Here is a 23,749-nt window from a genome sequence, read left to right as displayed (position 1 = left end):
TGGTTGTCGGTGTTGATCTCTCGGTCAGCGTCAGCATACCTGTAACAGGTTCATCGTCGTTTTGTGTCTGATAGGTCATATATTAGATTCACAGTGTAGGATGATGTCGGCGATTTGTTTGTGCGTCAGTGTGCGATCTCGTCGGTTTTCCTGCTGTAGCCTGTTGGTCGGCTTTAATAGCAGCTGGCATATCCAGTCAACGTTGCTGATATGCAGGGACTTAACATCGTTTGTCGCTTGTTGGTGTGTGTTAGCTCACCATTGGTGGTTATGCCCTAGCTAGTAGTGTCTTTGCCGCATATGCTTCCACCTATGGTTGCGATCATAGTTTCCCAGAGTAAGGATGTTGTTCGAGTGTCTCGAGTTCCTGTATAGTCGTGTGGCGAGTTTTTTGAATACTTCCTCGAGGTTTTCAAGGCGGTATTCATTGTGAAGATCCCCGGTGCGTGTGTAGCGTGGAGAGTTCGTAATTATGCGTAACACTTCGTTCTGTATGATCTGCAGGCGGCGCAGGCGTGTAGGAGCTGCATATCCCCAGACAGGAGCTGCGTACGTCATGAGAGCTCTAATCAGTGTCATGTATATGGATCTCGACACCCTCCTATTCAGTATACATTCCCTGTTGAGCATTGAGTAAAATTTTTTGAGCCTCGCGTGCGCTCTGTTGGCAACGTATTCGATGTTGGCGCCCAATGTAAGTTTCCGGTCCAGCCAGACACCGAGATATCTGACTTTCTCTCGGAAACGTATTGGGCGGGTATCTAGTGTTACCTGTCTACAGAGTTGATGTTTGCGCAGTAGTTTCGGTCTGCGTGTGAACAGAAGTGCTTCGCACTTGTCGACGTTTACTTTAATACGCCATCTTTCCAACCAAGGCTCGGCAGTTCTGAGTGCCGTCTGTATTCGTGAATTAATGTTCGACGGTTTCCAATCTTGCGCAAGGATGGCTGTGCCATACGCGTAGATGGCTAACGTCGTGTTTTGTGTTGCTGGGAAGTCGTTAATGTACAGATTGAACAAGATGGGCCCTAGGATGCTTCCCTGAGGTACTCCAACTTTGATACCGTGTTGTGTTGATCGTTTACCCTGCACGTCAGTGTTAAAACATCAGTTAGTGAGATATGAGTGCATGAGACGTACGAGACCGTCCGGGAACACAGCTTCGCTTAGTCTGCGTAAGGGCGTTGTGCCAAAGACGTTCTAAAGCTTTTTCGATGTCCAGGAACACAGCGCCTGTGGATTTGTTCATGTTGCAGCCGTGTGTTATATGTTCGATTACGCGGAGGAGTTGCTGTGTTGTTAAGTGGTGGTTCCTAAAGCCGAATTGCTCCGATCTTAGGATGTCGTTGGCGACGCAGTGCCTAGTAACGCGTTTTAGTATTACCTTCTTAACAACCTTGCTGAGCGAGCACAGCAGACTGATGGGTCGGTAATTTGGTGAGAGAGAGCGGTCTTTCCCTGGCTTCCTGAACATCAGAACCTTGGTCGCCTTCCAGAAGCCAGGGAAGTGTTGGTGTTCTGGGATGGCATTCGTTATGTGTGCAAGTTATTCTACGGCTCTATCCATGAACTCCTGGAGGACACGGTTTTGAATACCATCAGGCCCAGGGGTTTTCCTAGCGTTGGTATGCTTGATAGACCATGTGCTAGTGCGTCTAATTTCGTTGCGCGAGGGCTGGGCTACAAGTCGTGTAACCTCGTGGTCCGTTTCAAGTGTGAATACTGGATCTGAAGGAGCCAGATTCGGCATAAGCTGGGCCGTCTGGGCCGTCTTCGACGTCAACGTGCAATAACCACTCAAACGGCCGGTGGCACCATTAGCAGTGGAGGGTAATAAACCTTGTCGGGGGATGCGGTAAACAATGCAGCCATTGTCGCAATGCGAAAACGGATCGATTTATCTGGCGTCGTTTTTCCTCGGCACTGTGACATATACCAGTTTGAAAATGCAAAGTGTCAGCCAGTTTACAGAGTACATACGTGATTCGAAGAGCACCGGGATGAGTTAGTCGTACTCAGCTGGCCACCAACCCTCGTGGATTTAAACCCAATCGAGAATCTGTGGGACCACCTCAATCGGTCTGTTCGTACTGAACCGTGAAACTTAGCGCAGCTAGCCACGGCAGTTGAGTTGGCATGGCTCCGTATGCTTGTTGGTAGCTTCCAGGACGTCAAGTTCTCTCTCCCTGCAAGCATCGCAGCGGCCGGTGCTGTAGAAGATGGTTGTTCAAGTTTTTGACAGGTAGTCATATTATGGAGACCGGACAGTGCATTTTCCTCTTGACGAATAGTCGACAGGATTTTGCACGTCGTCAGAGTGAGCTTTCCTTAAGTGCTACGAAATATATTGTCTGAACAAGAATTAGTATTCCGAAACAAAAATGGAACACCGTTTTATTTCTTTTATGAGCCGCTTGCAATCACTCATCAAGATAAAAATAGAGTAAATGTGTTACACCCTTCCAAAAAATCTGTCTCCCAGTAAGCTTCTCGATGATATAACTTGATCAAAACGTTCATTGATCTTGTAATCCGATACTATGAGGTTCTTTTCTTAGTTATATGCATCATCTTGCATTTCTCCACAGTGTATCCTGTTTTATGATGGTAATTAAAGTGAGCATCCGTATCGGGAGGCCTACAAAACTCAAACTTTCAGTGTCAAGTACAATTCTGAATCTCTTGAAATACTTCCAATATTATGTAATCTTTCTAAAGTATGACATGACAATGAATGCAAAGATCTTTTCAACAATTGTCAGTTTTGTCCATTTGAACCTTTACTTACTTAATCATTAACTGTTGCTGTATAAACATAATTACGAATATTAGAGAACAAGACGTACTATTGCTCCCAATGCCGTCTACGTAGTGCAACAGGTAGTAAAATACTCGAAACCGTTGAGAGAACATGAAGTATTATAACGCCAGCGTACGTGTGCACGAGCGGTAGTCATCTCAAAAAATGAAACGGTAGTTAAAGTTTTGTCTGTTCGCAGGTACATCTCTCAGTCCTGGTTCACACTGAAATCCAGATTTTAATTTACAATGTCGGTGTTTCACAATGTCGGTATGTTATTGTACAAAGGCCTTCAGACATGTATGCAAATAGCCTCTACAGGTTAAAAACGACTATAAGAACACTGACTGTCCCTGTTGGGAGGATCAGTAACCGTCGTCGAGCACTAGAGGGTATAAACAGTGTGACATATGGAGGTTTGTATTGGTCCGGGGATAGCCGAAGTGGTAGTTTGCTTTTCGCAGTCCAACGGTGCGGACGTGTTGTTTGTGTCCTCACCGAGGAATGAGAGCTCGTGTTGTTTACTCAGTTATCGGCCGTCCCGTGAGCGTAACCTGAAGCATAGAGATCAGCATTGCGAACCCATACAGAAATCAACGCATAAATTTACTTTCCGAAACGAGTTTGCACCACCAAAAGCACAAGTATTAGAATGATTTTTACGAGGAGATGTCATAACCCCAACGCCAACATCATCGATATACATTTGTCCACCGTGGGTAATGCACTCTATGTAAAGATCATCAGTGACGCAATATGTGAACGGATTTTTCGGTAGATGACACAGAGTAGCCTCTTCCGCTACACTGATGGTAGTGTCGGTACTTTGGACGTTGATCATGCTAGTCTGGGACACCGCGCAATCAGGATACTCTAACTTACACCTGGACTCCCAGCAGAAGATGTCGAGTCGGCACTTCGCCTCTGCGGCACGATGCATAGTCAGAACGAGGAAAGACGGACGCAATTTCTAACACATTCTGTTCTGAATGGAACCCGACAGGACCGAATTGAACTCAAGACATGTTTCCTCAAATTTCTAAATCAGTCGCTGCCATGCCATCGTCATTTACGACGTACAACAAAAACCCAATTCCGAATGTGGGAAGGAGGGGCAGCTCCGATACGAATCCATTGAACACCGAACCACGCAACTACCGCGAGCGGACGTGGAGCCGCCATCACAGCCGACACTGCATTTCCCAAGACTTAGGTTGCTACCTTCACGACTCTTGCGCTTCAAATGGTGTCGGACACTTTATGATGACCCAATGTAGGAGCCTCCAGTGCGGCGTGAAGACGAAACCTGTCGCAGGCTTTTACTTCTACAGCACCGCCTCTGTCGACATATGACGAGGTTCATAACGATAGAATGGGGATAGACTCCCTGATCGTGCTACCCGCCGCGTTTGTCCCAGAGCGTCGTGAGTCGCTGCCTTCGTCTGATACAGAAGGTCACACCTGAAAACAATGGTACCCAAAGCACCATAAGTGAAGGCGCTGGGCAACTACTGAACAGGCTGAGGAACAGCCGCCAGAGGACAATGACTTCACCCGCCATCGAATGCTCTTCAGTGTAGGAACACAGAATGAGACTGAGACACTTTTCATACGTGCCCACGGCTAAGCGATCAGACATCGATGCACGAGAAGGGTGCTGTCCCCCCCCCCCCCCCCCGCACGTGCCGGAGTGCGTGCACCAACCAATCTCGTGCCCTGACGAGACGATGGAAGACGATCTTGCTGTGTGTTCAAAGAAGTGGGGCGAGATCGATGACGCCATGCAAGCTACACTGACAGTTCGAGTTGGTAGCGTCTACACTTTAGGAACAGTTCCAGCTAAGGTGTTGTGGGTAGCCAAAGGTCACGGCGCAATTTGACAAACAATAGACATTTCCTACCTATTGAAAAACTCGGCACCCGCATTTCGATGACAGGTTTATCACGTCGCCACTATTAACCTGAATAACAATGGAACAATGGTGAGGATCCACCTGTTGCTAGAGATTCTTCATGTTTCGGATATTGACTTTGCTTTATTGCGGGAAGTGCGCTTAGTGTCCCTCCCCAGCTGCAATGGTTGATGATGGTGGGTGATCAGAATGGCAGCGGTATGGTGCGATACTAGTGCGTGACGGTATTGAAATCGAAGGTGTGACTTACCTCCCCTCGTCCAGGGGGTGGCAATCACAATGTTGGTTACACGTATTATTAATTTTTTCGCTCCGTCAGAAACCTACAAATGCTGTGAGAGATTGCTTTTCTACTCAGAGGAAATCGTCCCTTGTTTCGTGGGCATTCCGGCCAATATCTCCTTGGTGACGAATTTAACTGTGTGTTCCACCCCAAAGACCACGTCCAACATTTCTCGAACTGTTAAGTTCACATATTGGTGCAAGATCTGTTTCTCATCGATACTTGGAGAAAGAGCAAGGTGACCACCCTGGACACACATATCTTACCAATCACTCGGCCAGTCGTCTTGATCACATCTATATCTCACACGATCTTGCAACGGAAGTGTTGGACGCTGAAGATGGCCGCTTGCCTTCTCACACCATAACGCCTTCATATGGATGTCGCGTATGGCGCAAATGTGGGATCTAGTAGATAAATGTTGTGCATCTCCAGGACCTCCGAATGCCGTCAGATTATCGTTGCCGCGTGGGCGGACTACGAGCGATGTCTTCCACGATACCTTTCGACGCTGACATAGCGGATGGAATATGCAGAACAAGCATTTTGGTAGGTGCTAATACAATACAGATGAAATCTCTGCATGATAGCATCATACTTGGGATTTTTTTTACATGATGCTTCGCGAAACCGCATCCCAACCGCCTTCACCAGAGCAGCAAATCGCAAGCCGCCCAATTGAAGCCAAAGTATTGCCTCTCACGCGGGGAAAATTGTAAAGGGTTGTAGAGCGGTCGCGGCGTCTAGACCGAGTGAGCGATGAAATCCCATCTAAGCGCCACGTCGTGCTCGTTAGCCGTCGATGCCGACGAAAGCTAGTCACTAACCCCACTTTGCGGGATGGTCGATCCTTAACGATTCCGGTGGCCACTGTGCAAGCCTTTGCTGACCATTATCGACGATTTTTACCAGGAGGAGAAAATAGAGGAATGGGACGATAACGACGTTCTACAGCACGACACTGCAGCATTGTTGCTTTTAATGGAGATTGCGTAGGACAATGTTGAGTGCGCGCTAGACAGGTATGCGCTAAACAAGTCGCCTGAGCCAGAAGGACTGCCGCTCAAATTCTATTGGACGTTTCGCTCCCTGATGAATGGCTCTGAGCACTATGCGACTTAACTTCTGAGGTCATCAGTCGCCTAGAACTTAGAACTAATTAAACCTAACTAACCTAAGGACAACACACACATCCATGCCCGAGGCAGGATTCGAACCTGCGACCATAGTCGCTCCCTGATGATTCAATATTGGATAACCTTGTACCAAAAGCTGACGTCTCCTAGTTTTTGTGTGCCACCTGCCTTCATCGATGGACCATTCATTTTGTTACAAGCCTTCAACAGGTCAGCCGATCATGGAATACCACTGATGCAATGTTAATTTCAGGCTATAAGGTATTCGCTTGGCTCCTGCCAGCAGACATAAAGAAGGTCCTGCCACGAACCCCTTCAATGGAGCAATCGACACAGGGTGGAGAGGCTATAAGCGATTGTAGTGTTTGATAGCTCTCGCCCATCCTGTCGCCTCGAACTCTTGTGATACCAATTGATTTCGACCACGCTTTCGACAGAATACGCTACAAGTTTCTTACATCGGTTCTAGCCGGTGTGGACTTCCCACCTGACTTCCTCGACGTAGTTTTGCGCCTCTTACGCCGAGCATCTTCCCTTGCACTGGTAAATGGACGTGAGGCGGGTCCCTTGCCAGTCCGACGTTCGGTTCGACAAGGATCCGCAGTCTCCAAAATTTTTCACGCGATCGCACTGGAACCACATATAGGAGCGCTGAAACGCAGACTCTTGGGGGTTACATTGAGGGGCCACACCTCCCTCTGCGAAGTGTATGCTAATGACCTACCGTTGGCCTGATCAGGCGATGAAGTGTGCTCTGTGTTTGAAAGGACCAAAGGATATGGACTGGCAGCGAGAAGCCACATGAATGTAGCCAATGTGTATTACAATTATATACCAAACTGAGCTGAAGGGAGCAAAATTCACAGGGACGGTTCAGTGACAGGGAAGGTGGAGGCATCGTTGCCCGGCCTCGGCTTTTGATCCATGCGAACTCTGTCTACACCAGCGTGAATCTGACTGCTCTTCTTCATTAAAGCAATAACAAGAAAAAGTTATTAAGGTGACGGCTCGCGATAAGTGGGAAATTCGGATTCGAGTCCCAGTCGGACACTAATTTTCATGTGTCGCGAATAAATTGTAAAGCTGACGTCACATTGATTTCAGTTTTTTTGAGTCGGTTTCCTAATCCACAGTGTAATCCCCACCCTAAAGTAACGTAGCATGTTGCTACAGGAGAGAAAACAAAATGGCGCTGACAATGTGCAGTTTATCAGTGTTTGCGAGGACTGCGGACATGTTGTTGTTGTTGTCGTCTTCAGTCCTGAGACTGGTTTGATGCAGCTCCTCATGCTACTCTATCCGGTGCAAGCTTCTTCATCTCCCAGTACTTACTGCAACCTACATCCTTCTGAATCTGTGTAGTGTATTCATCTCTTGGTCTCCCTCTACGATTTTAACCCTCCACGCTGCCCTCCAATGCTAAATTTGTGATCCCTTGATGCCTTAGAACATGTCCTACCAAACGGTCCCTTCTTCTTGTCAATTTGTGCCACAAACACCTCCCCAAATCTACTCAATACCTACTCATTAGTTATGTGATCTACCCATCTAATCTTCAGCATTCTTCTGTAGCACCACATTTCCAAAGCTTCTCTTCTCTTCTTGTCCAAACTACACTCCTGGAAATGGAAAAGAGAACACATTGACACCGGTGTGTCAGACCCACCATACTTGCTCCGGACACTGCGAGAGGGCTGTACAAGCAATGATCACACGCACGGCACAGCGGACACACCAGGAACCGCGGTGTTGGCCGTCGAATGGCGCTAGCTGCGCAGCATTTGTGCACCGCAGCCGTCAGCCAGTTTGCCGTGGCATACGGAGCTCCATCGCAGTCTTTAACACTGGTAGCATGCCGCGACAGCGTGGACGTGAACCGTATGTGCAGTTGACGGACTTTGAGCGAGGGCGTATAGTGGGCATGTGGGAGGCCGGGTGGACGTACCGCCGAATTGCTCAACACGTGGGGCGTGAGGTCTCCACAGTGCATCGATGTTGTCGCCAGTGGTCGGTGGAAGGTGCACGTGCCCGTCGACCTGGGACCGGACCGCAGCGACGCACGGATGCACGCCAAGACCGTAGGATCCTACGCAGTGCCGTAGGGGACCGCACCGCCACTTCCCAGCAAATTAGGGACACTGTTGCTCCTGGGGTATCGGCGAGGACCATTCGCAACCGTCTCCATGAAGCTGGGCTACGGTCCCGCACACCGTTAGGCCGTCTTCCGCTCACGCCCCAACATCGTGCAGCCCGCCTCCAGTGGTGTCGCGACAGGCGTGAATGGAGGGACGAATGGAGACGTGTCGTCTTCAGCGATGAGAGTAGCTTCTGCCTTGGTGCCAATGATGGTCGTATGCGTGTTTGGCGCCGTGCAGGTGAGCGCCACAATCAGGACTGCATACGACCGAGGCACACAGGGCCAACACCCGGCATCATGGTGTGGGGAGCGATCTCCTACACTGGCCGTACACCACTGGTGATCGTCGAGGGGACACTGAATAGTGCACGGTACATCCAAACCGTCATCGAACCCATCGTTCTACCATTCCTAGACCGGCAAGGGAACTTGCTGTTCCAACAGGACAATGCACGTCCGCATGTATCCCGTGCCACCCAACGTGCTCTAGAAGGTGTAAGTCAACTACCCTGGCCAGCAAGATCTCCGGATCTGTCCCCCATTGAGCATGTTTAGGACTGGATGAAGCGTCGTCTCACGCGGTCTGCACGTCCAGCACGAACGCTGGTCCAACTGAGGCGCCAGGTGGAAATGGCATGGCAAGCCGTTCCACAGGACTACATCCAGCATCTCTACGATCGTCTCCATGGGAGAATAGCAGCCTGCATTGCTGCGAAAGGTGGATATACACTGTACTAGTGCCGACATTGTGCATGCTCTGTTGCCTGTGTCTATGTGCCTGTGGTTCTGTCAGTGTGATCATGTGATGTATCTGACCCCAGGAATGTGTCAATAAAGTTTCCCCTTCCTGGGACAATGAATTCACGGTGTTCTTATTTCAATTTCCAGGAGTGTATTTATCGTCCATGTTTCACTTCCATACATGGCTACACTCCATACAAATACTTTCAGAAACGACTTCCTGACACTTAAATCTATACTCAATGTTAACAAATTTCTCTTCTTCAGAAACGCTTTCCTTGCCATTTCCAGTCTACATTTTATATCCTCTCTGCTTCGACCATCATCAGTTATTTTGTTCCCCAAATAGCAAAACTTCTTTACTGCTTTAAGTGTTTCATTTCCTGATCTAATTCCCTCAGCAACACCCGACTTAATTCGACTAGATTCCATTATCCTCGTTTTGCTTTTGTTGATGTTCATCTTATATCCTCCTTTCAAGACACTGTCCATTCCGTTCAACTGCCCTTCCAAGTCCCTTGCTGTCTCTGACAGAATTACAATGTCATCGGCGAACCTCAAAGTTTTAACTTCTTCTCCATGGATTTTAATCCCTACTCCGAATTTTTCTTTTGTTTCCGTTAGTGTTTGCTCAATATACAGATTGAATAACATCGGGGAGAGGCTACAACCCTGTACCATCAGGAAAAAAATTTAATTACGTTTCTATATTTTTTTCGAGTTGATTATTAAAATTTTGTGAATGTCTTTTTCACAGTAACCAATTTTCTCTTTTGTTACAAGGATTCAGTGTGTTATTTTCGTGAACAGTTTCAGTTTCATACAGCTTGCTACATTTAAAAATATAGCTTGAAGTCTAAAAATGATGTTCATAGCCGGCCAGTGTGGTCATGCGGTTCTAGGCGTTTCAGTCAGGAAACGCGCGACCGCTACGGTCGCAGGTTCGAGTCCTGCCTCGGGAATGGGTGTGTGTGATGTCCTTAGGTTAGTTAGGTTTAAGTAGTTCTAAGTTCTAGGGGACTGATGACCTCAGATGTTAAGTCCCATAGTGCTCAGAGCCATTTGAATCTTTTTGATGTTCATACCCGACAGACACAATAAATAACACCTATCGTTGATCTAAGCTGGCTTGTCGTCCTCACTACATCGTGATTCAAAAAGGAAGAACAGATTTCAGTTGTTTATTACATACAAGCAACAAAAGATAGAACCACACTGCTGAAGTAACCGTACAGAAGAAGTTTTGACAAATCTGCGCTGTTGTCTGTGTGTAGCAAAGATGTCGACTACACCACAAGAGAAATCATTATATGTGTTGGAATCTGGGCGAAGTCAACCCATTGTTCAAGTGCAACGTGGATTCCGTGATCAATTTAGCAAGAAGCTGCCTCTGCGCTACTAGATTTATGACTGGTACAACAAATTCTTGGAAACTGGTTGCATATGCAAAGGGGAAGGGTGCTAGTCGGACACGAACGACTGACGAAAATCTCGAGCGTATCCGAGATGCGTTCACACGGCACCCTCGGAAGTCCACAAGACGGGCACACCAGGAACTTCAACTTTCTCAAACAGCAGTGTGGCGTGTCCTGCAACGACGCCTGCAGGTGAAGCCATACAAGTTGCAGTTACTGGAGCAACTGCGTCCCCGCGACCACGATAGAAGGTACAAATTTTGCATTTCAGTTCTCCAGGATATGGCAGAGGACACTTTATCCCAACGCCTCATCTTTTCAGGCGAATCGGCGTTTCATCTATCGGGGAAAGTAAACTCCACAGTGCAAGAGTAAGGGAAGTATCCTGGCATCCTCGTCAAACATGAAAGAGACTCTCCGACACTGAATATGTTTTGTGCCATTTCTGTTCACAAAATTTATGGACTTTTCTTTTTTGCGGAGGAAACTGTAGCAGGAATGTCATACTTGGATATGCTGCAAAACTAGTTGTTTCCTGAACTTCACAAGGGTTCCAATGCTTTCATTTTTATGCATGATGGCGCCCCGCCTTAATTTCATCTTGAGGTACGGCGTTATCTGAACAACACCTTCCCACAATATTGGATTCGAACAGGTAGGCAACAAGATTTTGTTCATTGCTTTAGGCCTCCCGTGTTACCAAGCATCAGACCTTACTTTTTTTCTGTGGTGGTGCATAAAAGATGAGTCTTTGTCCCAACTATGGCAGCTACTTCTCAAGATCTGAGAAATCGTACTGTTGAAGCTGTCGGTTCAATAAATAGGGACCTGTTGAATCATGTAAGGAATGAAATGGACTAACTTTCCGATGCTTCTCGACCAACTCTTTGAGCTTATGAACTTTCAGCATGCTAGAGTAACTTGGGTCAGAAACTTCTGTTAATCAATAGAACTAAAACCAGTCCAAGTTGCAAATATTTTATTTTTTATACGATGACTAGTTTCGGGCCGAGACCCATTTTCAAATTAACCCACAGTGCAGAAAACCAAATGTACACTCATGCATAATGCAGTTATCACCAAATTCTTAAGCATATGCCAAAGATACAGCACATATCGTTTTAAACTTCCATAAAGTCGACACTGGCATTTCTAAAGATGTCAACAAAAAGTGTAATATACATTCACAGTGCATACAGATAACTGGCAGTTTATTCCTTCCTCTGTCGTAAGGAAACTTCCGGAAGGGGGCGCCCTATCAGGATATAGGAAACCTTTTTTTTTTATTTTAAACATAGCTGCGTAACAGCAACGGTTCCACGTAATTAGATTAAAAACAGCCGACCCGTTGCAAAGGATAAAGTAGTCTTTACCTAGGTTTCGATAAGTTTAAACCTATCTTCTTCAGAAGTCGGCAGTATGTTAATATAATACTGCCGACTTCTGAAGAAGATAGGTTTAAACTTATCGAAACCTAGGTAAAGACTACTTTATCCTTTGCAACGGGTCGGCTGTTTTTAATCTAAAAACCTTTTTTTATTTATTTATTATCAAGAGTATAACAGTTCGTACAGTAACCATAAAAGTCCATAATAAAAGTAATACTCATTGAAAATCTCTGCCAAAAGGAGCCAAACACTAAAAATCACTAACCAGTGACGCACAGCAGCGCTGTGTATTACTGGTTACTGACTCTTTTTGGTATAGATTTAGAAGGATCTGTTCTTTTTTAATACTTTTGACGCTGTACACATTTAATTATTTTTATGTGCCTACGTGGCATGCAACTTTGTAATATGCGCCGTATGTGGTGCTCTTGTGTTTTACTGTGCAGTGGTTTTAAATAGTTTTTTGGTAGAGGATTTAAAAAGGTCGTAATTTTATTGTTGGCTTGCACGGTTTTACGTTTAATGGCTTTTATTTGTCAGTAAGGCATACAATTTTGTAATATGCGCCGTATGTGGCGCTGATGCGTACTACTGGTCAGTGATTTTAAGTATTGGACTCTTTTTAGTAAAGATTTTAAAAGAGTATTACTTTTATTGTGGAATTCTGTGGTTATTGTATGAGCTAGTGTATTCTTGATGGCTGGAGAACATTTTAATAAATAAATACATGTATCCTATATCCTGACAGGGCGCCCCCTTCCCGAGGTTTTCTTAGGACAGAGGAAGAAATGAACTGCCAGTTATGTGTATCCATTGTGACTGTACATAACACGTTTTGTTGACATCTTCAGATATGGCAGTTTCGATTTTATGTAAGTTTAAAACGAGGTGTTCTATATCTTTGGCATATGCTTAAGAATTTGGTAATAAATGTATTACGCATGAGTGTAAATTTTGTTTTCTGCCCTGTAGTTTGATTTGAAAATGGGTTTCGGCCCGAAACCAGACATAGAATGAAAAATGAAATCTTTTCAACTTGGACTGGTTTTTCGCTCTATTGACATCGTGCTTACGTTGAGTGTCTGAGCGAACATAAAGCTTTGGTCCTTTCTCTTCAAGTGAGATGCGCAATGTGTTTCTGTCTTTCACAGTTTGTCTGTATGAACAATTGGATCACCCTATATATAAATGCTTAACTGTAGCACATGTTACATTATTTATATCAAGCAACCTTAAAACTGGATAGCAAATTACATGCCTTTAGGAACATTTCATGTGCTCTAAAAACAATGAAATTTTATATTTACGTGGTTCCGTGTGTGTATAAGTGTATGTTCTTGAATGTCTGAACGAGCCATATTTCATACCTGCTATGAACAACATACAATACATTAACTCCTTTCTGGCAACTACCACATTGCTGCAACAGGTATATTCAGATATATTCTCTAGCAATTACATTCATTTCGTAATGGTCTAAATACATTGAAGTAACTAGGTATTTTACTTTATTTTCAGTGCCGGCAAGATTTCATAGACCGTTTCAAAATATCACAGCGGTCAAAGGAAGTTCAGCAACGCTTGACTGTACCGCCGATGGGGACAAACCTGTCACCATAAACTGGTTTCAGAATGGCCACCCTTTTGATGCTACTCGTCACGAAAGAGTTACTGCAGAAGAGATAGCAACACGTAATGGAATGACATCCAAACTGGAATTCAAACGCGTAGAGCGAAAGGATACGACACATTTTGTTTGTGTCGCGTCGAACAAGTACGGGACAGACAGATCAGAAATTCTGCTGGTAGTTCAAGAGCCGCCAGACACTCCGCTGAACTTCCACGTTTCCAACTACAGTAGTCGCAGTGTGAGTCTGAGCTGGGAACAGCCGTACGACGGGAACAGCCGCATAACGCACTACGTGGTCCAGTACAAGAACGCTTCAGGTATGTGGTCGCCGAACTGTTAGCGTGCTCTAGCGTTTGAAGATTTTTTGCGGAATCTCATCGTGACTGACATTGTTGTGTAATTTCTTCCAGTTTGTGTGTCTGTTGGCAGTTACATGGCATTGGAATGTTGCCCAGGTGCTGGTGCAAGGAGGCCAGCAAAATGTGACCGTGTCTGGCCTTCTGCCCGCCCGAGTTTACCAGTTCAGGGCCCTCGCTAGTAACTCCGTGGGAACGTCCAATGCGACCAGAGCGCTCTCGGTCACCACAATGGAGGAGCCCCCTGAATCCCCACCCAGGGATGTGAAAGCTAGGACGAAAAGTTCAGAGAGTCTTTTTGTTACATGGAAGGTACGTTCCAAGTTTAAAACGCCTAGGGAGCAATGTACTGAAAGCAAAGAGATACAGTGAGTAGCGTTAATATTTGCACACTATCAGATTTTTGCTTTGAAGCATCATAACTTCATTATTAACTAGATAAAAATATTAGAGGTAAATGTCCAGTAAGTAATAGTATTCAATAAGTAATAGCATTTTTTACACAACAAAAAACATTTGTTGAATAATACCCTTTAAATAAAACACCATTCCACACTCATGCTCATAAATTAACAATAATGCTGATACATGGTGAAACAACGCTCTGTTGGGCGGTTTCCGGGTTTAAATTGTTGTCGACTGACAAGACAGCCAGTCCACAGTGACGGGTAACCGAAAGGCACGCGTTTAAACTCACGCAGGCTGGCGTGAGGTCTGAAACAGGATACGTAATGAATGCTATAAAGAAAAGTACGTAGCTTCTGGAATACTTAACTCTAATCCACATTTGTAGAACATCGCTCTTGATGATACATGTTATAACCACAATATATATAGCAAAGGATTATGGCGCCTTCCTCGGTCGTAGCAATTGTAGCTGAAGGCTATGCTAACTATCGTCTCGGCAAATGAGAGCGTAGTTGTCAGTGAGCTGTAGCTATGAACGTCGGCTGTACAACTGGGGCGAGTGCCAGTACGTCTCTCTAGACCTGCCGTGTGGCGGCGCTCGGTCTGCAATTACTGACAGTGGCGACACGCGGGTCCGTCGTATACTAGCGGACCGCGGCCGATTTAAAAGGCTACCACCTAGCAAGTGTGGTGTCTGGCGGTGACACCACATAAATCACTTCGGGGTATGACCATGCGGTGCATTTGACCTGCGGTCGTCGCACGGTGCCGCTGGCAGCAGTTCACATACGCATAGGTGTGTTGCTCCATGTGAGAGTACGGTGCAGCGAGTAAGTTTGCAGACGTTTTGCAACGTGCTAATGGTGATTGTGTATTGAAAATGGCTCAAAGAACACATATTGATGACGTTATGGGGGCTAGAATACTAGGACGACTGGAGGCTGGTCAAACACAGCAGGCCGTAGCACGGGTCCTCCGTGTGCCACAAAGTGTGATCTCAAGATTGTGGCAACGATTCCAGCAGACATGAAACGTGTCCAGGCACTACAGTACAGGACGCCCACAGTGTACAACAACGCAAGAAGACATATCTCACCATCAGTGCCCGCAGACGGCCACGGAGTACTGCAGGTAGCATTACTTGGAACCTTACCGCAGCCACTGGAACGGTTTTCTCCAGACACACAGAATACAGACGACTGAACAGACGTGGTTTATTCGCCCACAGACCTGCAAGGTGTATTCCACTGACCCCTGGTCACAGGAGAGCCCGTAAAGCCTGGTGTCAAGAACACAGTACATGGTCATTGGAACAGTGGTCTCAGTTTATGTTCACGGACGAATCCAGGTATAGTCTGAACAGTGATTCTCACCGTGTTTTCATCTGCCGTGAACCAGGAACCAGATACCAACCCCATAATGTCCTTGTAAGGGACCTGTATGGAGGTCGTGGTTTGATGGTGTGGGGTGGGATTATTATTGGTGCACTTACACCCCCGGATGTCTTTAGAGAGGGACGAACAGGCCGGGTGTATCGGGACGTCATTTTGCACCAGTATATCCGCCTTTTCAGAGGTGCAGTGCGCCCCACCTTCCTCCTGATGGATGATAACGCTCGGCCCCACCGAGCTGCCATCGTGGAGGAGTACCTTGAAACAGAAGATATCAGGCGAATGGAGTGGCCTGCCTGTTCTCCAGACCTAAACCCCATCGAGCACGTCCGGGATGCTCTCGGTTGACGTATCGCTGCACGTCTTCAAACCCCTAGGACACTTCAGGAGCTCCGACAGGCACTAGTGCAAGAATGGGAGGCTATACCCCAGCACCTGCTCGACCACCTGATCCAGAGTATGCCAACACGTTGTGCGGCCTGTGTACATGCGCATGAACATATCCCATATTGATGTCGGGGTACATGGGCAGGAAACAGTGGCGTTTTGTAGCACATGTGTTTCAGGACGGTTTTCTCAGCTTATCACCAATACCTGGACTTACAGATCTGTGTCGCGTATGTTCCCTATGTGCCTACGTTATTAGCGCCAGTTTTGTGTAATGCCACGTTGTGTGGCACCACTTTCTGCATTACCCTTCATTTATGAGCATGAGCGTATTTTCAAGTTACTATAATATTCGGACAGCCGGCAGTGTAGCACCTGGTTTGATCGTTCACGCCAAGTTACATACTCTGAGTTAGAGCGCAGTATTCACCTACAGCGCGTTCGACTTTCCAGACGGTAAATTGTCACGCAAAACTAATACCACTTTTGATATACGAGAACTATTAATTTTTCGTAAGGCCAAAGGGAAATCATATAGACAAACTTCTGCCATGCTCAACAAGAGCAGCAGTACTGTGCCAGCTATCATCATAAGGTTCATAAACGAGGACCGTATAGATTCTAAACATCGTAAGGACCAACCAACTAAGTTGGATGCTCGTGACAAGAGGAATCTACGAGGGTTGACCAGAAAGTAATGCACCGCATTTTTTTCTCAACCGAAAACAATGCTACGCATCGAAACGCTACGTATATATTACGAGGGCAGTTCAATAAGTAATGCAACACATTTTTTTTCTGAAACAGGGGTTGTTTTATTCAGCATTGAAATACACCAGGTTATTCCCCAGTCTTTTAGCTACACAACACTATTTTTCAACGTAATCTACATTCAATGCTACGGCCTTACGCCACCTTGAAATGAGGGCCTGTATGCCTGCACGGTACCATTCCACTGGTCGATGTCGGAGCCAACGTCGTACTGCATCAATATCTTCTTCATCATCCGCGTAGTGCCTCCCACGGATTGCGTCCTTCATTGGGCCAAACATATGGAAATCCGACGGTGCGAGATCGGGGCTGTAGGGTGCATGAGGAAGAACAGTCCACTGAAGTTTTGTGAGCTCCTCTCGGGTGCAAAGACTTGTGTGAGGTCTTGCGTTGTCATGAAGAAGGAGAAGTTCGTTCAGATTTTTGTGCCTATGAACACGCTGAAGTCGTTTCTTCAATTTCTGAAGAGTAGCACAATACACTTCAGAGTTGATCGTTTGACCATGGGGAAGGACATCGAACAGAATAACCCCTTCAGCGTCCCAGAAGACTGTAACCATGACTTTACCGGCTGAGGGTATGGCTTTAAACGTTTTCTTGGTAGGGGAGTGGGTGTGGCGCCACTCCATTGATTGCCGTTTTGTTTCAGGTTCGAAGTGATGAACCCGTGTTTCATCGCCTGTAACAATCTTTGACAAGAAACTGTCACCCTCAGCCACATGACGAGCAAGCAATTCCGCACAGATGGTTCTCCTTTGCTCTTTATGATGTTCGGTTAGACAACGAGGGACCCAGCGGGAACAAACCTTTGAATATCCCAACTGGTGAACAATTGTGACAGCACTACCAACAGAGATGTCAAGTTGAGCACTGAGTTGTTTGATGGTGATCCGTCGATCATCTCGAACGAGTGTGTTCGCACGCTCCGCCATTGCAGGAGTCACAGCTGTGCACGGCCGGCCCGCACGCGGGAGATCAGACAGTCTTGCTTGACCTTGCAGCGATGATGACACACGCTTTGCCCAACGACTCACCGTGCTTTTGTCCAATGCCAGATCACCGTAGACATTCTGCAAGCGCCTATGAATATCTGAGATGCCCTGGTTTTCCGCCAAAAGAAACTCGATCACTGCCCGTTGTTTGCAACGCACATCCGTTACAGACGCCATTTTAACAGCTCCGTACAGCGCTGCCACCTGTCGGAAGTCAATGAAACTATACGAGACGAAGCGGGAATGTTTGAAAATATTTCACAAGAAATTTCCGGTTTTTTCAAGCAAAATTGGCCGAGAAAAAAAATGTGTTGCATTACTTATTGAACTGCCCTCGTAGTTGAAGTCTCCTAAGTGAGTACGCCTAGTTTCCGTCACTTCTGAAAGATAGCGTAGCTGCAGTGTCATTGAATTTCTCTCCGCAGAGAAAGAAACTGTGGGGAATATTCACAAACGCTAGTGCAAAGTCTGTTGAGCATTTACTGTCGACAGAAGTTCAGTTAGTCGCTAGGCACGGAGGATGAGGTCATCACAAAGGCTGTTCGTCGGAGCTGCACGATTTGCAGCGGTCGAGGAGACCATCCAGGCTGTAGAATGAAGGCTTTCACGACCGGATGACATAGCTGTTGATGTACTTTTCGGGATGTGAGGTCGTGGTCCAAGAACTTTTCTGCTCCTTACGTTTCGTCCAGGCTGCGCTGGACTTCCTCAGAGGCGCTGCTCCGCTGAGTCTTGCCGACTCTGAGGAAGTCCAGCGCAGCCTGGACGAAACATAAGGAGCAGAAAAGTTCTTGGACCACGACCTCACATCCCGAAAAGTACATCAACAGCTACCATCCAGGCTGTCACACCTGACATGTTGCACTGAGCTGATGTTGTCATTCGCCAGGACAGACGCATTACGACTCGGCCGTTGGCGCTGCATCTGTCAATCAGAAAAGGAAGTGTAGATGCAATTGCGCCACTCGGACAACGATTGGTACCGACAGGGCATACACGCCTTTGTTTCGCGCTAGAGGAAGGCCATAGAACGGGATAGAGATTACGTGGAAACATAAGATATGTAGATAAAAAACCGTTCTTTCGTGTGTGTAATTCTCATGGGCAATAAAAAATTGTTGAAGAAAAAAATGCGGTGCATTACTTTCTGTGCAACCCTCGTAATGCGAAAATTAAAGAAGAAAAGTGCACTCAGTGCGCCCAAATTAGCAAGTGAGATTCTAAACGAGACTGGAAAGAAGGCATTGTACATCCTCAGACGATTCGCAGAGCATTGAGGGAAGTCGCTGCAATGGAAGAGTGGCTAGAAAGATCCGTACGTGAATCAACAAAATCGAAGGAAGAGATGGGACTTCGCTAAAGAGCTTATTACGAAGGAAGAAACATGGTGGAGAAATGTCATTTCCACCGACGATTTCTGCGTCAGATGGACGAAGGGTGGTGGCGCCGGAAGGAGAATGAAGTATTTAAAGTCACAATTGTTAACTCGACCGTAAAGCGTGGAGGTGGCACTGTTCTTCTCTGGGGCAATATATCTACATTTGGACCAGGTGAATTAGTGTTCATCGTCAATGTTACGGAAAAATATATCTGAACACATTAAACTGCATTTTACGCAAATATGCTGGAAAAAATGGGAATATCAAATACGTTCAAATTTTACTAGGAAAATGACCGGAAACCTAAGGCTCGAATTGTGCAGAGATATTTGTTGTACAATTTCCCGAAAGTCTCACAACCACCACCTCAATCACCTGACCTCAACGTATTAAGAATGTGGAGGGAGGACGTATTAAAACACACCATTACCTTCCAAAGAAACTGTGAAACGTCGATTAAAAGAAGAGTGGCACGGTCTGTGTACTGACTATTTAAAAAACATCATTAGCAGTACACCGCAGCGTTTTAAAGAAATGATGCAAAAGAATGGATAACCGACAACATATTGAAACACATATTTTCCACAACAATGTGTCTAAATAATTATTTCTCAAAAGTGTCAGAATGTCAAAGTAACGTGAAAATAAGTCCAAGTTTTATTTAAATGGCATTATTAAAGAACTTTCGTAAGTTAGATTGATAAAATTTATGCTGTTGTTTACAAGACATATAACTTAATATTATACTTGGCTATGTTTTTTTGTATGTTTTGTTCAGAGAGAATTTATGACGCTACAAAGTAAAAATCTTATGGTGCCCAAATATTAACATTATGTATTCATAGATACAAGAGAATGAATGAATCTCTTCTTAAAGGAATGGATAGTTTTGTGTACCAAAACTGCAGGAATGATGGAATTAGCTTAATGATTAAAGTAATTTCGTATTTACATTCTTGCACACAGAAACACTTACAAGGGACCGCGTCTACTCGTCGTCACCGATTTCCTCAAAATTTATGGTATATAAAGAACTTGGCCAGAAATGAAAGTGGTGGAAGTGGGAGACCCTGATGGCCAAGGGTTTAGAAAAAAGAATAGTCGTTTTGGCGCTGGTTGGGGGAGCCACGAGCCATTTATGTTAACGTAGGATTCAGACACCGATCGGTGCTGCGGAAATCTGAGGGTCGTGGCTTCAAGCCCCTATGTTCAAACTTTCTTTTATTTTCAATTTTTACGATACTTACACTGCCAATAGTCGGAAATAATGCTCAATATATTGCATTTAATATTTTCATAAAAGGCAAGAAAAGGAAAGGCAGAGGAGAGTTGAGATTGTAAATGAATTTCCAAGAGAGGATTGTACTTACAGCGTCCACGAGGAATCTGGACTCGTGGACTCTGCAAGTAACATTCCAAGAAGGAATGGTAATAAAAGCGTACAGCGTAAGGTATTCCGTTAGTTTACTTTCGTCTTCGAGCAGCCCTCGGCATCTAATGCATCTCTGCGGTGCGTATTTCTTTCGTCAGGTAAAGAATTTGTGAAAAAGGCTGCTCTTACTTCATCGAGAAATAAACAGAAGCACATACCGAGAAGACTTAAAACATATTTCATTGTAGAACAGTAGCTATCATCGCCAGTATTTAGCGAAATAATGCATTACGAGTGATTTGCTGCCAAACTATGCGCTGAGTGAGAATTTTTTATGAATATGAAACCAAGGTTATTTATCTGTAGAAACTTTCAAACGACCACGTAGCTGCAAAACTGCGGAGTTTGAAACAGGTGCAAGACGCCGAAAAAATTATTGCTTCCCTTGCTTTTCCGATGAATATTACCTCAGCACTCGAATATCATCAGCTGTAAAGTAATAAAATTATGTCCTTTTACATACGAAATTCTTGTATACGCCATATAATCCCATACTGTAAATTTATTTGCGATCCCAAATTTTCCTTGTCTTTTTTATGTCTTTTATGAAACTTTTAATAGCTACGATATATTGAGCATTATTTAGATTTATTTGCAGTGTATGTAACGTAAAAAAATTAAGATAAAAGTAAATTTCAGCAAGGAGCTTCAACTACGACCCTCAGATTATTGTTCTGCACTATTTCCGCTGCTTCACCCGCTAGCTGGAAGCTACCAAAACACAAATGGCTCATACATCAAAAATGCTATTTCTTTCTTAATTCTTTGTCATCTAGAGCTTCCACTTCTGTCGTCTTCATTTCTGGTCAAGCCATGCATATTACCATACATTTGGACAACATCAGTGATGACGAGGTGGGTGGTCCCCTTGTTAAACGCACACAAGTTACTCAAAGTAACCATTATTCTACAGTGGCTTATAGTTTGCCTAGTTCGAGCTAAATTCTCAGAAAATTGGCATCTGTACAGTATGAAAAACTATGACATTAATCAGGATGTATCACTTCGTCTGAGTGGCAGGCGATCGTACGAATTCCAAAGATAAATAAAATAGCCGCTGTCAGTCTGTTTCCAGATGGAAATGTTTTCAACTTCTATGGTGAATTAATTGTACGGTAAAGCTGCAAATTATAGAAGACTGATTCTTCCTTCGCCGAACATTGCTTAAACCAAAACCATAAATAAATAAGAGATGCAAAAGTTTTACATACGGAGGGAAACGGTACAAAGCTCAGTCAATCAGGAATACTAGGAAAAAAACAGATGTGTATCCCCATCTTCACTATTGAATGAGGAAACTCAGTTCAGTTATTCACCTCTTTTAGACACCTTACGACTTCTATATAGGAGAACAACCTTGTTGCTTTCATCCATAATTAGATTATAACACAAATTCTCATTCCTGTGCACGGAGCACCAAGGCAGTATATATTTGTTCATAGTTACTGTAAATAATGTCGCAATGAAACCTGTAGGCTGTAAATGTATCTGTGTTAAATTTGGCAACAGAGACAACTTTTTATGATTTATCATGAATCGACAGGAAGTGCAAAATGGCTAAGCAGGGATTGCTAGAGGACAAATGTAAGGATGTAGAGGCTTGTCTCACTAGGGGTAAGATAGATACTGCCTACAGAAAAATTAAAGAGACCTTTGGAGAGAAGAGAACCACTTGTATGAATATCAAGAGCTCAGATGGCAACCCAGTTCTAAGCAAAGAAGGGAAGGCAGAAAGGTGGAAGGAGTATATAGAGGGTTTATACAAGAGCGATGTACTTGAGGACAATATTATGGAAATGGAAGACGATGTAGATGAAGATGAAATGGGAGATAAGATACTGCGTGAAGAGTTTGACAGAGCACTGAAAGACCTGAGTCGAAACAAGGCCCCGGGAGTAGACAACATTCCATTAGAACTACTGATGGCCTTGGGAGAGCCAGTCATGACAAAACTCTACCATCTGGTGAGCAAGATGTATGAGACAGGCGAAATACCCACAGACTTCAAGAAGAATATAATAATTCCAATCCCAAACAAAGCAGGTGTTGACAGATGTGAAAATTACCGAACTATCAGTTTAATAAGTCACAGCTGCAAAATACTAACGCGGATTCTTTACAGACGAATGGAAAAACTGGTAGAGGCGGACCTCGGGGAAGATCAGTTTGGATTCCATAGAAATGTTGGAACAGGTGAGGCAATACTAACCTTACGACTTATCTTAGAAGAAAGATTAAGAAAAGGCAAACCTACGTTTCTAGCATTTGTAGACTTAGAGAAAGCTTTTGACAACGTTAACTGGAATACTCTCTTTCAAATTCTGAAGGTGGCAGGGGTAAAATACAGGGAGCGAAAGGCTATTTACAATTTGTACAGAAACCAGATGGCAGTTATAAGAGTCGAGGGGCATGAAAGGGAAGCAGTGGTTGGGAAAGGAGTGAGACAAGGATGTAGCCTCTCCCCAATGTTATTCAATCTGTATATTGAGCAAGCAGTAAAGGAAACAAAAGAAAAATTCGGAGTAGGTATTAATATTCATGGAGAAGAAGTAAAAACTTTGAAGTTCGCCGATGACATTGTAATTCTGTCAGACAGCAAAGGACTTGGAAGAGCAGTTGAACGGAATGGACAGTGTCTTGAAAGAAGGATATAAGATGAACATCAACAAAAGCAAAACGAGGATAATGGAATGTAGTCACATTAAATCGGGTGATGCTGAGGGGATTAGATTAGGAAATGAGACATTTAAAGTAGTAAAGGGGTTTTGATATTTAGGGAGTAAAATAACTGATGATGGTCGAAGTAGAGAGGATATAAAATGTAGACTGGCAATGGCAAGGAAATCGTTTCTGAAGAAGAGAAATTTGTTACCATCGAGTATAGATTTAAGGGTCAGGAAGTCGTTTCTGAAAGTATTTGTATGAAGTGTAGCCATGTATGGAAGTGAAAGCTTTCGAAATGTGGTGCTACAGAAGAATGCTGAAGATAAGGTGGGTAGATCACGTAACTAATGAGGAGGTATTGAATAGGATTGGGGAGAAGAGAAGTTTGTGGCACAACTTGACTAGAAGAAGGGATCGGTTGGTAGAACATGTTTTGAGGCATCAAGGGATCACAAATTTAGCATTGGAGGGCAGCGTGGAGGGTAAAAATCGTAGAGGGAGACCAAGAGATCTATACACTAATCAG

At 44.8% G+C, this 23,749-nt stretch overlaps 1 protein-coding gene across 1 annotated transcript in view; it reads left to right on the top strand.

Annotated features, from left to right (window-relative positions):
* The window catches only part of LOC124776081 (Down syndrome cell adhesion molecule-like protein Dscam2), a 197,595-nt gene that overhangs the window by 105,372 nt on the left and 68,474 nt on the right, over positions 1–23,749 (top strand). The window contains exons 10-11 of the mRNA XM_047250924.1: positions 13,332–13,760; positions 13,873–14,111. Of these exons, the coding sequence (XP_047106880.1) occupies positions 13,332–13,760; positions 13,873–14,111 (668 nt within the window). The remainder of the gene's footprint in view (positions 1–13,331; positions 13,761–13,872; positions 14,112–23,749) is intronic.

The sequence above is a fragment of the Schistocerca piceifrons genome, chromosome 2 (assembly GCF_021461385.2).
Source record: "Schistocerca piceifrons isolate TAMUIC-IGC-003096 chromosome 2, iqSchPice1.1, whole genome shotgun sequence".
NCBI lineage: Eukaryota > Metazoa > Arthropoda > Insecta > Orthoptera > Acrididae > Schistocerca > Schistocerca piceifrons.
This window is presented reverse-complemented; position numbering and strand designations above follow the sequence as displayed.